This window comes from Motacilla alba, chromosome 2 (genome assembly GCF_015832195.1).
Source record: "Motacilla alba alba isolate MOTALB_02 chromosome 2, Motacilla_alba_V1.0_pri, whole genome shotgun sequence".
NCBI classification, from domain to species: domain Eukaryota; kingdom Metazoa; phylum Chordata; class Aves; order Passeriformes; family Motacillidae; genus Motacilla; species Motacilla alba.
The window spans coordinates 20,997,980-21,011,761 of record NC_052017.1 but is presented as its reverse complement, the minus strand read 5'-3'; the positions used below and the strand labels follow the sequence as shown (position 1 = coordinate 21,011,761).

Here is a 13,782-nt window from a genome sequence, read left to right as displayed (position 1 = left end):
TATAAAAGCCTAGGTATCTTAACTAGTATGTCGTGTACCTTTTCAAGACTAATTCAAAGAACAACCCTATTAAATCTACATAGGGCATATCTAGTTGTAACTTGTTTCTTTAATCAAAGAAATGAATAAGTTCACGGTACAGAAAGCAAATTAAACAACTCTACTTCCAATTAAATCAATGGCAAACTATTTACCAGTTTCAGTGGGGGACAATCAGAGGTGAAACGAATCAACTTTCAGACCTAAGCTCACATTTCAGCCATGAAAAGAAAGACTTTGTAGAACCTATACAATTACTGCTCTTTAACTTCAATGATTTACCAAAACAACAATGCCCTGTTTCATTCCCTTCCCTCAAAATCAATATTTAAGAAAAACAACAAGCAAAAAACTAACCAAACAAACTCCAGGCTATGGAAGAGTACATCTCATTCAAAACACCTAGGGTATAAGTCAGAAAGAGACAAGACAGAAGGCAAGGTTATAGCCTACTTTCATCATTTAAAATCACATGAAGTATGCTGAGAAAGCTGCACTTCATCTTATTTAAAGAGAAGAAAACTCAAAGGAAACTTCTAAACAGAGTCACAGAACAATTATGGCTGGAAGGGACCTCTGAATGTCACCTCTTCCACCAAGCAGGGGTTGTTCAGTTAAGTTCTAAATGTCTTTAGAAGTGGACATTTCACAACCTTTCTGCACGACCTATTCCAATTTTGCTGCTTGTAACGTGGAGGGGTGGGTTGGGGCAGACAGACACGCACACCCAAGGCCCCTGTGGCAAGAGCGAGACCTTTATTGTTTGAACCCAGCTTTCTATGGCAGGTTTGAAACATCCCAGTTTATAATGCTCTTTGGTCTGCTCTTAACACCTCCCAGTTTCCTGACCAGTGACATGTCTGCAGCTTAGGAAGTTCGTGGGGTAATTTGATCATAGTCCATTGGTGACTGGTTGAAATCTCTGTGTGTCAACCCAGGGGCTGGTTTATAGAACCTGTCTGGGTTTCTTATTTATAACTGAATTAATTGTTCAGCCACAGACCAGCTGTGACAGCTGCTACTGTAATGAATTATTGCCTTTTAATTATGTGAAACTCTCCTAGCTGCAACTCTTTTCAGTTGCTTCTTATTCTTTCACCCCACCCAAAAGAGCTTGACTTAGTCTTTGCTGTTAGCTCCATGAAGTAGCTGAAAAACACAGTGGAATACAGTACAGAAAATGTAGAAGAAGGCACTCCTATTTTATCTGAAGCAAGTGAAAACAGATAAGTAAACAGCACATTGAAATGCCTAAAGCATAATTCTGGGTTTGAAGAGATTCACGTTCCTTTCCCCTTCTGAAAATACTCGACCTTGCAGCAAGTCACGCAGCCCTTCTGGCTATGTTGATATTAATAAATAAAATGGAGCCAAGGCCTGGAATTCAACCATGCCCTGGGAACATATACACCATTTAAATATTAGTGTATTTAAAACCTCCCGTGGTTTTGGCCCAGGCTAATTATCAAACCTGAGGCATGTGTTATTTAGGTGTGATTTGGATATAACACAAGCCTGAGACCATTCCCAAATTACATGGACCCTAATTGTAGCTGAGGATTACAAGAAAGGCAGATCAAACTTGGGATGTGATCTTCATATAGATGTTACATCTCATGGTTTGAAAGCCACCCTCAATCTGTTCTTTTTAGCAGTACAGAAATAGGCTTCATGACTCAATTTTTCCTCTCATATAACTAATGTAAGGTTCTGAGGCATTCTGATAAAAATGAACATGCAAGTATTATTGTTATACTTGTTTGCCTGTGGAAGAAGCAAAGCCATGCTAATTCAGTTAGCAAAAATCCTTACATCTGGATAACATAACTGCAGATTAAAACCGTTTTATTGACATGGCTAAGAACTAAAAGACAGAACATTTTTGTACACTACAGCCTATGGTACAACAGTTGATGCTACACCATGGAAGAGAAGCAAGAATACACCACATCTGCTGAACAAGGTTCTTGGAAACAGAGTTCCCATAAAGAAAAAGATCTGGAATAGATTTCTATTTTCTATGGAGCTGTAGGAGCACCAACAGTTGTTTGGAAACTAATGTAGCACTGTATCGAGGACCTCCAGAAGGAGAGTGAATCTCTGCTCAGCCTTGATGCTGCAGTTTTACTGAGGAAGAAATGTTACTATTTTTGAAATGCGCAGATGTTTCTCTTCCCACCCAGGATCTCAAGCATTAAAACACATCATACAAAACTGTGTAGCTTCCTTTAGATCCAATATCTTACCTCAGAACAAAAATAAAGATCTCTTACCAGGCAATCTTACAGGTTTCCATGGTGCAGAATTTGGCACATATGCATGTTTACTAGCAGTCACTATCAGCTGATTGCCCAACTTATACTGAAACTTGAGGAAGGCAGTGCCATCTGCTCCTGAGGTTCCAGATGCAATGGAGATCTGGTTGGTAAAAATCTCAATGAAGGCTTCAGTTACTGGCTGATGGGTGCTGGCATCGCTTACATGGACCTTCAGCGTTACTTCTGTAATGACAAACAACCACAGTGATTATTGTCTGAAAAGCTTCTGTGGGAGGCAGCAGCTAGAACATGCTGACACACCAGAGACTGAAAAGACACCAGTTCTGACATTTTGGTGCCATGCACAACTTCTTATATTGGCCTGAAGCTCTCTGTCTCAGGCAGTCACTCTTGAGACACTGCAGATTCTGCCAGACGAGGTCCTGATTTATTGCCTGACAGCTAATTTCAACTGTGGAGGCATCTATCTCCACCTGTGACCCACATGCAGCTGGGCAGCACATCACATCTCCAGGGCAGGCAACACTCCCTTTGAGAGGCAACATGTCAATCACAGAGTACTGCTGTACTATGGCAATTCTAAATGTGTGCTATCAAACATCCTGTGTTAGTCATGGACAGCAGGACATGGGAACTCTCTGTAAGGTCCATGCCTTGCCATGCCTCTGCTCCAGCCAGTCTTCTCCAGCAGCAGTGGGGAGAGGGAAAGGCTGCGAGTGGGGTATGCTCCTCACTCCTTCCCAAAGCAATTCTCTCTGTGTAGCAATGGAATGGCACAAGTCTGCTGTGACGGAAGCCCAGGAAGAAAGTGGGCAATAGAGCAGGCTGTGTGCTACAGTTGGATATTTTCAGCTCTGGTGGGAGAGATTGCCCCAGCTGGCACAGGACTTCTCTGGTGATGTCTAACCAAGGAGGAGAATTCCCAAAGGATCATGTCCATGTCCTCAAAGCACAACCAGGTGGGATGCAGAGTGCTAGCAGTGACAGCAGCAGCCCTGACACTACTGTATCACCTGTCCCCACACAGTAATGGTGAGAAGCAAAGCAGTGATGATTAAGGCAGTCAGGAGAATCACACATCCTGCAGATATGCAGTCTGAAGCCAACACAATGGACTACATTTTTCTTGAGTAATTTGCCATTTTTCCAAAAAATAATTACTAGTTTAAATGTTTCCAGATGTACAATATTTGTCCACTCTGGGCACTCCTATGACTAAACCATGCATTGTGTCACCAGGCTTTTGTTACATAAAACGGAGTGGCTTGTGCAAGACAGTCCCTCTGGAAGGCATTCTTCTGTATCTATGATTATTTTTCTGTGCCTACAATAGTTCAATTGCATCATGCTCTTAGGCAGCAGCTGTTGCCTTTCTGCAGTAAATCCAATGCTGTGTTGCAAAGACCCAGCAATGCTGGGTCCAAGACAGCAATGCTTGGGTTCTTTTCATTTCCAATTGCCTCTTCCTCTTAAAATGAACATGTCCCTCTCTCTTTTCTCTCATTCCCATCCTAATATCTGGAAATTTGGTTGTTCTTGCATGAAGTTCCCTATGTCAGCTTACTCCATTCCCTAAGGTAGTAGATGGTATTTTGCAAACTCCCTTTTTGTGTCAGGAAGCTTCAGCCTCTCACAAGCAAGATCCTCTCCTCCCACTCCATGTATAAACATTTCTGCATGGGATGCCCAGGAAAGAGGGCATGACCTCCTGTTCATATATATTCAAAAACATTACATTGATTTCTACAGAACAGTACTGGTGGTACAGTTCTGTTCTATTACTAATGCCTTACAAGAACTTATTTTGGTTTAAGCCCTGAGTCAGCCAGACATGACACCAAGAAGAAAACACAGAATTTAACAAAATCTTTCTTTGTGGTGAGTTTCAATAGTGAAATGGCACAGCTGAGTACGGGGAGAAACACACTGTAACAACCTAGAAGTTTAAAAGGACATGAGGACCTAATTCAAAAGTATCAGCACATCTGTCCTAAGGGCATTTCAGCCAGAATGATCAATATCTTGGGCCCTTTCACAAGCAGAGACCTTCTCTCTGAATCCTGCAGTACTGAAAACACCGATATCAAGCAGCCCTGAACAAAAACCCCATTAGAGAAATTCATCATCATCGCAGCCATTGCTTTAGAACTTGGCAATGGAGGATGCCAATTTAGATGGGACCAGCATGAAATATATTCCAGCAATTAAAGATTCTGGACTTCTTCCCAGTTTTGCATTTAGCAGTCAGAGGAAGCAAAATGTACATTGAAAAGCAGTGTCCACATACTCTGATGTCCAGTACAGAGTGCCTCCTTAGAAACCTTGCCTTGACTACCACCAACTTGTGAATTCTTGTGTATGTGAAAGGCAGCTACATTAATCAGTGAAGGAAGATTTATATATTCATGTATTTACAAACATGAGGACAACAAACAGTATAAGTTTTTATTTTCAAAGTGGAGGGATATGCTTCGATCCAAAGCCAGATAGCTGCGCTCTTAGCATTTCCCACTTTGAATTTCCTAGCAAAGAATGCAAGAATAGATGAGGTTAAGAATAATGGGTGGTGCATTTAAGAAAAAGCAAGAGAACAGGACAAGCTGAACATTGCTGTTAGCAATTTCAGTAACATGGAAGTTCAGCCTTCTCTAAAAACAACCACATATAAGGAACTAGGGAGCTCTGGAATATTAAATACTAATTAAGGAAGAGGGTAAGAAAACAACAGAAGGATTGTATCAATTTAATGCCCTATATACATTCAAAATTCTAAAAGAGAGACTACTACTAAAATTGATCATGAGCAAAAAAACAATAAAATTTTCCTGTATTCAAAAAACCATCTTTCTCTTCCCAAATCAGAGAGCTAGCCATGGGTATCTCCAACAGGAAATGTCTTTATCTCCCACTCCATGTATGGGCTTCTGTCTGCATACTTCTCTCTTTCTGCATCCCTCTCTCTTTCTGATAAGGAAGGACAGGGGCTTCCAAAATCCTTCTTCTAAACAGAAATGACAAAGGCAATCACCCAAGACAGAATACTGATGTCCTGAAAGGCAGCAGACTGGTACTGCTGTTCCAAACCACACAGTCCTTAGATCAGACACTGGGCTTGTTTTCTCCTTTTTGATTTTTTCCTGAGCAGATAGAGAAAACCCTAGCAGCCTGAACAATCCTAATTCCTTTTCATGCGTCATCTTCCCTGACAACCATGTGAAATGTATACAACTTGCTTAATTTCTCCCACGTGACAGCTCCTTTTTCTTATCTAATGCAGCAGTGAAGTCACAAACACTAAACCTACGTTATCACTGTAATTTCCACAGCAACTGAATGATTGAAAGCTTAAAACTGGAAAGAAATTGTTGAAGAAAACATCCTCTCAAACAGTGATGTGATGAGAACAACCTATAAAAAGAGACAGTAAGTTTCAGAATTGCTAGGATATATTCAGGCACTTCTTGAGGATCAGGGGAACTGGAGAAGGGAAATAAGACAGCGAAGTAAGCACAGCAAGTGACCCAAGATCAGTCTGATCTCTAATTAACAGGGAAGTCTTAGAACAAAAGACTAGGTATACTGGATGAAATCAATTAGAAGCTGTTTAGAGGACTTACTTTAAACTAAGGAATAGAGTATTTAAAATATCTGACAAACTTTTTAGTTGGGACTCTCAGCAAACAGTGTGTATAAAGCAGGTACGCTATTCCTGAGTTTTACAGCCTACCACAGCAAGGACCTCACACAGAATTAAAGACACGTGGACTCAGAGAAGAAGCACAGCTGCACATGAAGGCAGGAAACTGAAAGCACTGCAAAAGATGAACTGCTAAAGGGAGGCCAAGCCTGCTTCATTCTCACACCATTGTATGTACAGTAGAAGTATTTGCTAAGTTCTGGAGGAGCTTTGTTCTGTGCTACTAGTAGGTCCTGGAGGAATGGGACATAAAGGTGAAGAGTGCTGACGCTTCCTCATTTAAGAGCAAAGTAGAGATGGCTGAGGTGATAGACCCTGGGCTGAGGAACTCACTCAGGGCAGCTGTGGTCTCTCTCACTTCCCCAGACAAGCCAGCCACAGTCAGGACAGGCTATGCTTGAGCCATAGCCCTGTCTGATGCACCTGGCTCCTGTTTGGTGTGGTGTGGTGTGGTGTGAATGTGTCTCTTTCAGACCTCATCTGTCTGGCAGGTACTCCCCTGTTGGCTGGTAGCACTGGTGGGCACAGGTACAGAGCCAGAGTCTCTTGGCTGCACCACTAGTGTGTGTCCTGCCATTACATTCTTACAGAAAAGATTCAAGTCCAAAACAAGAACCACTTAGGATAACTGAGGAGAGAGATAAACCACAGGAAAAACCACCCTTTCTGGAAGGGCAAAAAGCCTGTCTCCCTGTCTAGAAATGCAGGCAGAAATGGGCCATTTGCAAATGTTAAATAGTGCAACTCTTCAACTCTGCTTCAAGAATCCCAAAGCAAAGTGGGAAGAGAAGGTAAGTGGGAAAAGAGCAAATAAAATAAGCAAATGCAGGGGTAAATTCCACAAAAAGATCAAGGCTGATGTATAGGTATGCTCAAGCAGATCTTTCTATCTTATAGTCCTTTGTCTTCTTTTAAACACTAAACCTCCTACTTGTTCTTCAAGTGAGTGCAAGCCAAAACTACTACTTATTGTGAAAACAGCTGCTTAAGTGCAGCACCCTCCCAGTTTTCTAGTACTAAATTTATTGTAAGCTGTATAAAAAAACTCCAGCATCTTCAAGGTTATAATTTGGGAAAGTGAAAAAAAGACCAAAAAAATCCCTAAATGGTAGCATTCCAATCCAGAATCCCATCTGTCTTCTTAATCTGATTTTTGAGATTTTACTAAGTTTAAACTTTCTCTGAGCAATCCTTCCTGTGCCATCTGCTCTATGAACCATACTGCCTCTCCTGAAATAAAATTAACCTTAAGAAAACCATTTCTTCACTTGTAACCCCTTCTCTCACCACTGCCCTTCACACTGCTGTGAACTCTCTGTTTGGCAATGGTTTCTTTCAGAACTGCTGTCATCACTGCTGTCTCCTGTAACTGAACTCTTGAAAAGTGAAAAGCACTGGTTTTAGGTGGCTTGAGGCTTTGTTTGTTGGATTATTTTTTATTTAAGTTGGTAATATAACAGAGAAAAAATAAAATCCTGAGCGACCTGAGCAAAGGCAAACTGTCAGATTCCACATACTGGAATAAACAGAGAAAAGCTATGACACAGACTGAAAATCAAAGATCACAATCCTATTTAGATCCCAAGCCTGCAATTTGGTTTCTGTGCACACACCCCTCTGTCAGGCAGACTCCCACTGACGTGTGCTGGACAGATGATCTCTTTTGGGAGCAGGCTGACACAGGCAGCTGCGATCACTTAGCTTTTCCTTTGGGGATCCCTTATCCATGGACAATGTCAGGATATTACCAAAGAACGAGATATTTCAATTATCTAGGTTTTGATTAGAAAAAGAAAGCTTCCTGCTCATTTAAAAAAAAGTCATTACGAACTTTGTGTAAAACTGTGTCCTGTGCTCTGATTGAGCTTACTGGCAACATGCCTAGCTTTGAATCCTACGTGCCAAATGGATAAGCCTTTCTGTCTCTTAACCTTTTGCCCATGTGTGAGGTCAATCCTCAGCCAAACAATAGGATTTTCATTTATCTAAAGGAAAACATTTTCCTAGAAAAGGAGCGTTCCGCATGCTTTAGCCACAGATGCCAACTCTAACATTTACATATTGTATCTTCCTAATGTGCTGCATCAAGAAGGCTCTACTGACAATCACACCTCAAAATAGCAGCAGACTAAGTTTGTACGAAAAAAGAAAATGTGCATCCCTCTAGAAGCACATAGACTCTTCACTGATGTTATCAGCTGAAAGTAAGTTCTCCAGTAGCACCTCAAATAGGAAACTGCACGTGCTTGAACAAGATTCGCAGAGAAGATGAAGACATCCTCTACTCAGAACTGGCTCTAGCCCTCCTTACAGGAAAACCAATAGTGCTACACAACTCTCTCCTCTACCACAGGTGACTCAGGTTTCAGCTGGGCTGTGTCCAGCACTGGTTTCCAGGGAACCCAACCATGCAGAGGATGGGACACAGGAGGTCTGCTCAGTGCCTGTTCAGCGACTGGAGAATGATACCAAGGCTGCTGCAGTCCCTGGCATCAAGAACAAAGTTTCTTACTACACAAGTTAGAAATCCAGTAAGGACTACACAACACATCTTGGTTCTCAGACCCAGATTCAGAAGGGATTTAGAAAGCGGGGGGGGCGGTTCAGAGAAGAGACCCATTAAAAACCCAGGGGACAGTGAAGCAGCCTTGGGATTGACCATCTGAAGGGCACGACCTCCTCTTCCTGCAAGAGAAGGCTGGATCATCGTGCAGAACAACGAAACTGCAAAAGATCAAGTCAGCTGAGGACCTTTAGTCTTGCTGACAGAGACAGCCAACAGCTGTACACTGAACCTAAGCAAATTCAGGTGTCATTCCTGGGCAACAAGAAAACAGCTTACTAGATAGACTCACTCAGCCTGTGAGAAAAAAAAATGGGGTTAACAGCTGTAATTTCAGTTATAGGTGTTTAATTAAGGGTTACAATCAATGTTAAGAGAATTAATGCTTGATTCTAGAACATTCAGGAAGCCGCCCAAGTGGTTGCTTGGGGTACTTCTTTTTAGTACTGCAATCTGAATTTGCTGAACACTTTGCACTTTACAGGTCAAGGGGATGAGTATCAGTAGGGTCCTCCACACACTGGGTACTTGCAGTGTGATGATCCTAATTAACCCCACACCTCAGAAGTCAAGAAGCAACTTTCTCCCTCAAATGTACAACTGATGGATTTCTGAGTTTTTCTTTGATTCCTCTCTCTTGCTCTTCCTCAGAAGCAGCAGAGTGCAATGAGAACTGCATATTACACTCTTGGCTAACACAGAGAAGCCCCCACATGATGCCTCATCAGAGCATTCTGCTCACCTCACCTCTGTGGGCAATCAGGATCCAGGATTGTGGAGGAAGCTACACCCAGGTAGCATTTGAGGCTTTTTCACCCTTCTCTGCAGCTCAAGTTGATTCATCCATATTTCTCATCTAACAATCCTTGCTGCTCCAAGTGCCTCAGGCATTGCTGGCACTGTGGCTGGTTCCCCTAGTGCACAAGAATTTAATTTCCAGGGGATTGAAATCGTTTATCTTAACTAAAATAATTAGTCTTAATCCTTAGTCTTCAAATACAGCACAGTTGCCTGTGATATGAAGGTCAGACAGGTGCCCTACTTACCTCTTCAGGTTTAAAATCCATTAAACAAAGTGTTCATAAACTAAAATGATAAATACATTAATCTCACAATGCATTATGTCCTAGGGATAATGCACACCAATTTTTAGTAAAATGTCACAAAAAGAATTCTACTATATGAACCAGAGCAATTTATGCCACATACAATGAAAACCAGGCTACTATACAACTCCTGTGTTCAAAGGGGAGGGAGGGGCAGTTACAGGATAATAAAATAAAGACATCCATCATGCAACAGTCCAACATGTAAAAGAAGATTTGCATATCCTGACCTGCTAGAGCCTAGAGCATTACCACCAAAATTAATTTCTTGGGAAAAAAGGTAGGAATTTGCTTTAATTAAAAAAAGTGGGAGCCATATGCATTATGCCCAGATGAGACTCCGATACCCTATTGTTAAGTGATTAAACAAGCATTTATAATTAACTTGAAACTCACATGGCTATGAAACTCATGAATAGCAATAGTTGCATTAACAGGTCTGCCTTTGATCTCTACAGGAACTGTGCATGACACAAACTAATTTCATTTCCAAACCTTGTCTCTTAGACATGGAATTAAATAAAATACTGTCATGGAGCGCAGATGGAAGTTGAGTTTCAAAGCTCTAGTTTGCCACACGCATAATGTATTCTTTACAAGACATGAAAAAGTAATCCCTACTTAAACCCCTTTTTTTTTTTTTTTTTTTTTTTTTTTTTGGTAATAGAGTTCTTTGAAACTCTGTTTGGGGATGAATATGGAATGAGAAGTTAGTGCACTGATATTTGCCAGTTGCTCAGCACTAGAGTTCTCCCCTGACTCAAGGCCCCAGCTGATTTTGTGACATCAGCTCTGAGGATAACACCACACCGAGCTCAGCCACTTGGGGTTTTAAGCCAACTTTATACCTACAGCACCATCAGTCTAGTTTGGGGGAGGGCAGAAAGGGAAAGCTGGGATTTGCTGAGCCACAAAGGCAAATGTTACATTTTCTCAGAACAACTTTATCCTAACTCTATTAATAAAAGTATGCATTTGATGAAAGCAGTTTAAAGCAGATGTATTCTATGTTCAAGCAATCCAATGTATGTTCAATGGGGCAGTGAGGAGACATGCACTTTCTTTCCCCTCGTTTTCAAGCAGCTTTAATCTTAGGTTTAATCTCTAATTTCCAAAGCCCGTTGTGAAAGCAAGGCTAGATATCACTTTGGAAGAGGGTATTTTTACTTGGGTTGTTTGTTTTTAAACAAACCACTGTAACAATTCAAACAAACCCATCTCAAGGGCCTCTCTACATTCCCACTGCAGCCTGCAGTGCAAACTTCCACTTTCATCTCAGTAATCCACTGACGTAAGCTCATGCACATGCACATGCAGAGGCGAACTATTGCGCTGAAATTTTATCTAGGCACTTGCACGTACCCTTTCTTCAAATAACTCGGCAGTCGATTTATAATCGCTTAATTCCTTGAAGAGGTTATCCCCAGCTGGCAGACAGGAAAATGAAATTGTAGGTGAAGCTACACATGGTAACCATCTCAATCCTCCAACCCAGCCAGCCTGAGCAGAGAGCTCTGCAGAGTGATGAGGAGCGCAGCACTACCATTCAGCTACTCCACAGCAAAACCAGGAGCATCCTTTCCCTCCCACCTCTTTGGCCTGGCTGTCGACTCTTGCTCCTTCTCTTGGTCTACCCCACTTCTCCTTGGACCTGCTGCAGCTTTGGTTGCATTGACTAACCCAGCACTGCACCAGCCTAACAAACCGAGTGGCTCAATGCCAGGTTATCAGGCTGAACTGCTGAAACAACGCAGCCCCACGTGCCAAAATCAGCAGAACAGGCAGGTGTGGGGGTGGAGAGTGGAGGCCAAGTGCAACACTGGCAGAGGAAAAGAAAGGATTTGGGACCACCCCTGATGGTTCACTGGCATTTCAGTCAGCTCCGTTGCGCCCCTTTGGAAGGGTACCTGCCCACCTCCTGACCTAGGCAAGCTTAAGGTCAATATTTGGCATGTACAGTTGTAGCAAATCTGTATTCTGCATTAATTCCAAATTCCATACTGATTCTCCAATAACTTCCCAACCTCTACTGCTGCATGCTGGCACCACAGCAGTAAAATCTCCTGGCTCCGTAACTACAGGATGCTTGTGACAATGCCAGGAAAGGGTTGGTATGAAGCAGCATGGACTTTTGCACAGGCATTACAGAGTGTTTACAACAGCTCTTGAACACCCAAAAACCTCTACAGTCAGTTGGTATTTGTTACTGGGTGGATGGAGGAGGCTACTGTTGTTTCCTCCCAACCCTAAAAAGCTTCCTTTTATTAACATCTCTACATGACACTTCCTGTGACTTCCGTCACAATAGCACCAACATTAAATGCCACCCAACTTGTCTATATTGAAATTTTCCTATCCTCCAAAATTATTTATTTCCAAGTTTTTGAGATTTTTCTGTTCAAAATAATATTTCCATTTCCTCATTTGGAATAGCTTAAAAATTTAATTAACCTGTGATCTAGGTCTTCTTCTAGATAATCAATAAAAACTTGAAATAAAATAGGACCTGTTACAGTTCCCTTTATCCTAACACTGTAAAGCAACCCCAGCTTAATACACAGCCATTCATCACTACACTTTGTCTTCTCTTTCATGCAATCTCAGTCACACAGAAGAAGCCTTCTGATCCAAGTCAATTAATTTTTCAATTAATATTTTTGAACCAGGCTGCTGTACTGTCTATACTTCAGCTATGATGACTGCATATATATGCAGAGCATACATAACTGACTCAGCAACCAAAACTTGCGTCAGTTTAAATTACTGTAATAGCCATGGTGATCTAAATTCTTGGCAGGGGATTATTTTTAAGGGACATTATGATTTCATGAGAAAAATAATTCTAATCAGATTGAAACTGTGGATTTTGAAAAATTGCTTTCTATTCCCCTACACTGGAAATGAATTATGTAGATCAGAAATTATTGTCTCTTCCACAAATTCACAATCATAATGGAAAGGTACAGTTACACTGGCAACATTCATCTTTCTTAGACTCACTGTATATAAAAACCACAATGTGACAATGAGGGCTTGACATGCTGCTCACACACCTTATCTTGCCTTCCAAGATGGGAAGAGCACTGGAGAATACCTTTGTATTTCTTGGTCGCCTTGCAGCTCTGATTTCCAGAGCTGCTTATCATAAACACATGATTACCACTGTAGCTAGAAATGAAGGTTTGGAGGTCCACAAACCATCTTTGGGAATGGGTGGAAGTAACGTGTGAGTAGCCAGTTTGTTAGGTAGTATATATAACTGTCTATCTAAGGGGGGTGTCTGAATGGGATAACACTCTGCTGAAGGACTCCTGGGGTTCAGAAATCAAAATGCTAAAAGCCAATGAATCACAGCTGATCAAACAGATCAGTGAATTATCTGTTCTATTTAGAGATCAGTCTTGATGTAAAATGCTGTGACTGGCCAATAAATGGCAGAGGAAGGCTGAGAGGAGATGGGCAAGAGATGTGCCCTGAAGCTCAGGAAATAATGCAGGCTGGGACTGATCACAGCTGCTGCAAACAGGGCTGACTGTATCTCAACACAAATGGCACCCGAGGGTGGCCTCTGTGTTAGATGAACAGCTATGTCATTTGAGTGAATCAATTGACTACACCACCACTGAGTGGATCAAATATTTCTCCAAGTTCATTAAAAAATTGAGAGTGTCTCCCAAACTAGCAGAAGGAAGGCATATATATACATGGCTCAGACCAGCAAAGCGTGTAAGAACTGAACAATTAGCAACATTAAAAAAAATCAGAGATAGTTGTGGGCTGGTTTCAACCCATGTATCCTTCTCAGCAGCTGGTGATGGCCAGCATCATGATGGTGAGCATATTACAGAGATTAAGAACGTGTACCACATATAGGTGTAGTGACTGAATTATTATTGTTGTTAATATATTTCATATTAACAAAGCACAAATTACACTGACATTGTGATTTTGGTATATTTTTTATCATTCTGCTAAATCAAAAATCCCACATAATGTTAAATGTATCTTCAAATAAGTAAACTTGATACTACACACGTGGCCTACCTAAAAGAGCCCAGTCAGAGCATGTAAGACTCCGGCAAATGCTGACATTATTTA

At 41.5% G+C, this 13,782-nt stretch overlaps 1 protein-coding gene across 1 annotated transcript in view; it reads right to left on the bottom strand.

Annotated features, from left to right (window-relative positions):
- FAM171A1 (family with sequence similarity 171 member A1) overlaps window positions 1-13,782 on the bottom strand; it is an 87,356-nt gene that overhangs the window by 35,053 nt on the left and 38,521 nt on the right. The window contains exon 2 of the mRNA XM_038130209.1: window positions 2,313-2,540. Coding sequence (XP_037986137.1) covers window positions 2,313-2,540 — 228 coding nt within the window. The remainder of the gene's footprint in view (window positions 1-2,312; window positions 2,541-13,782) is intronic.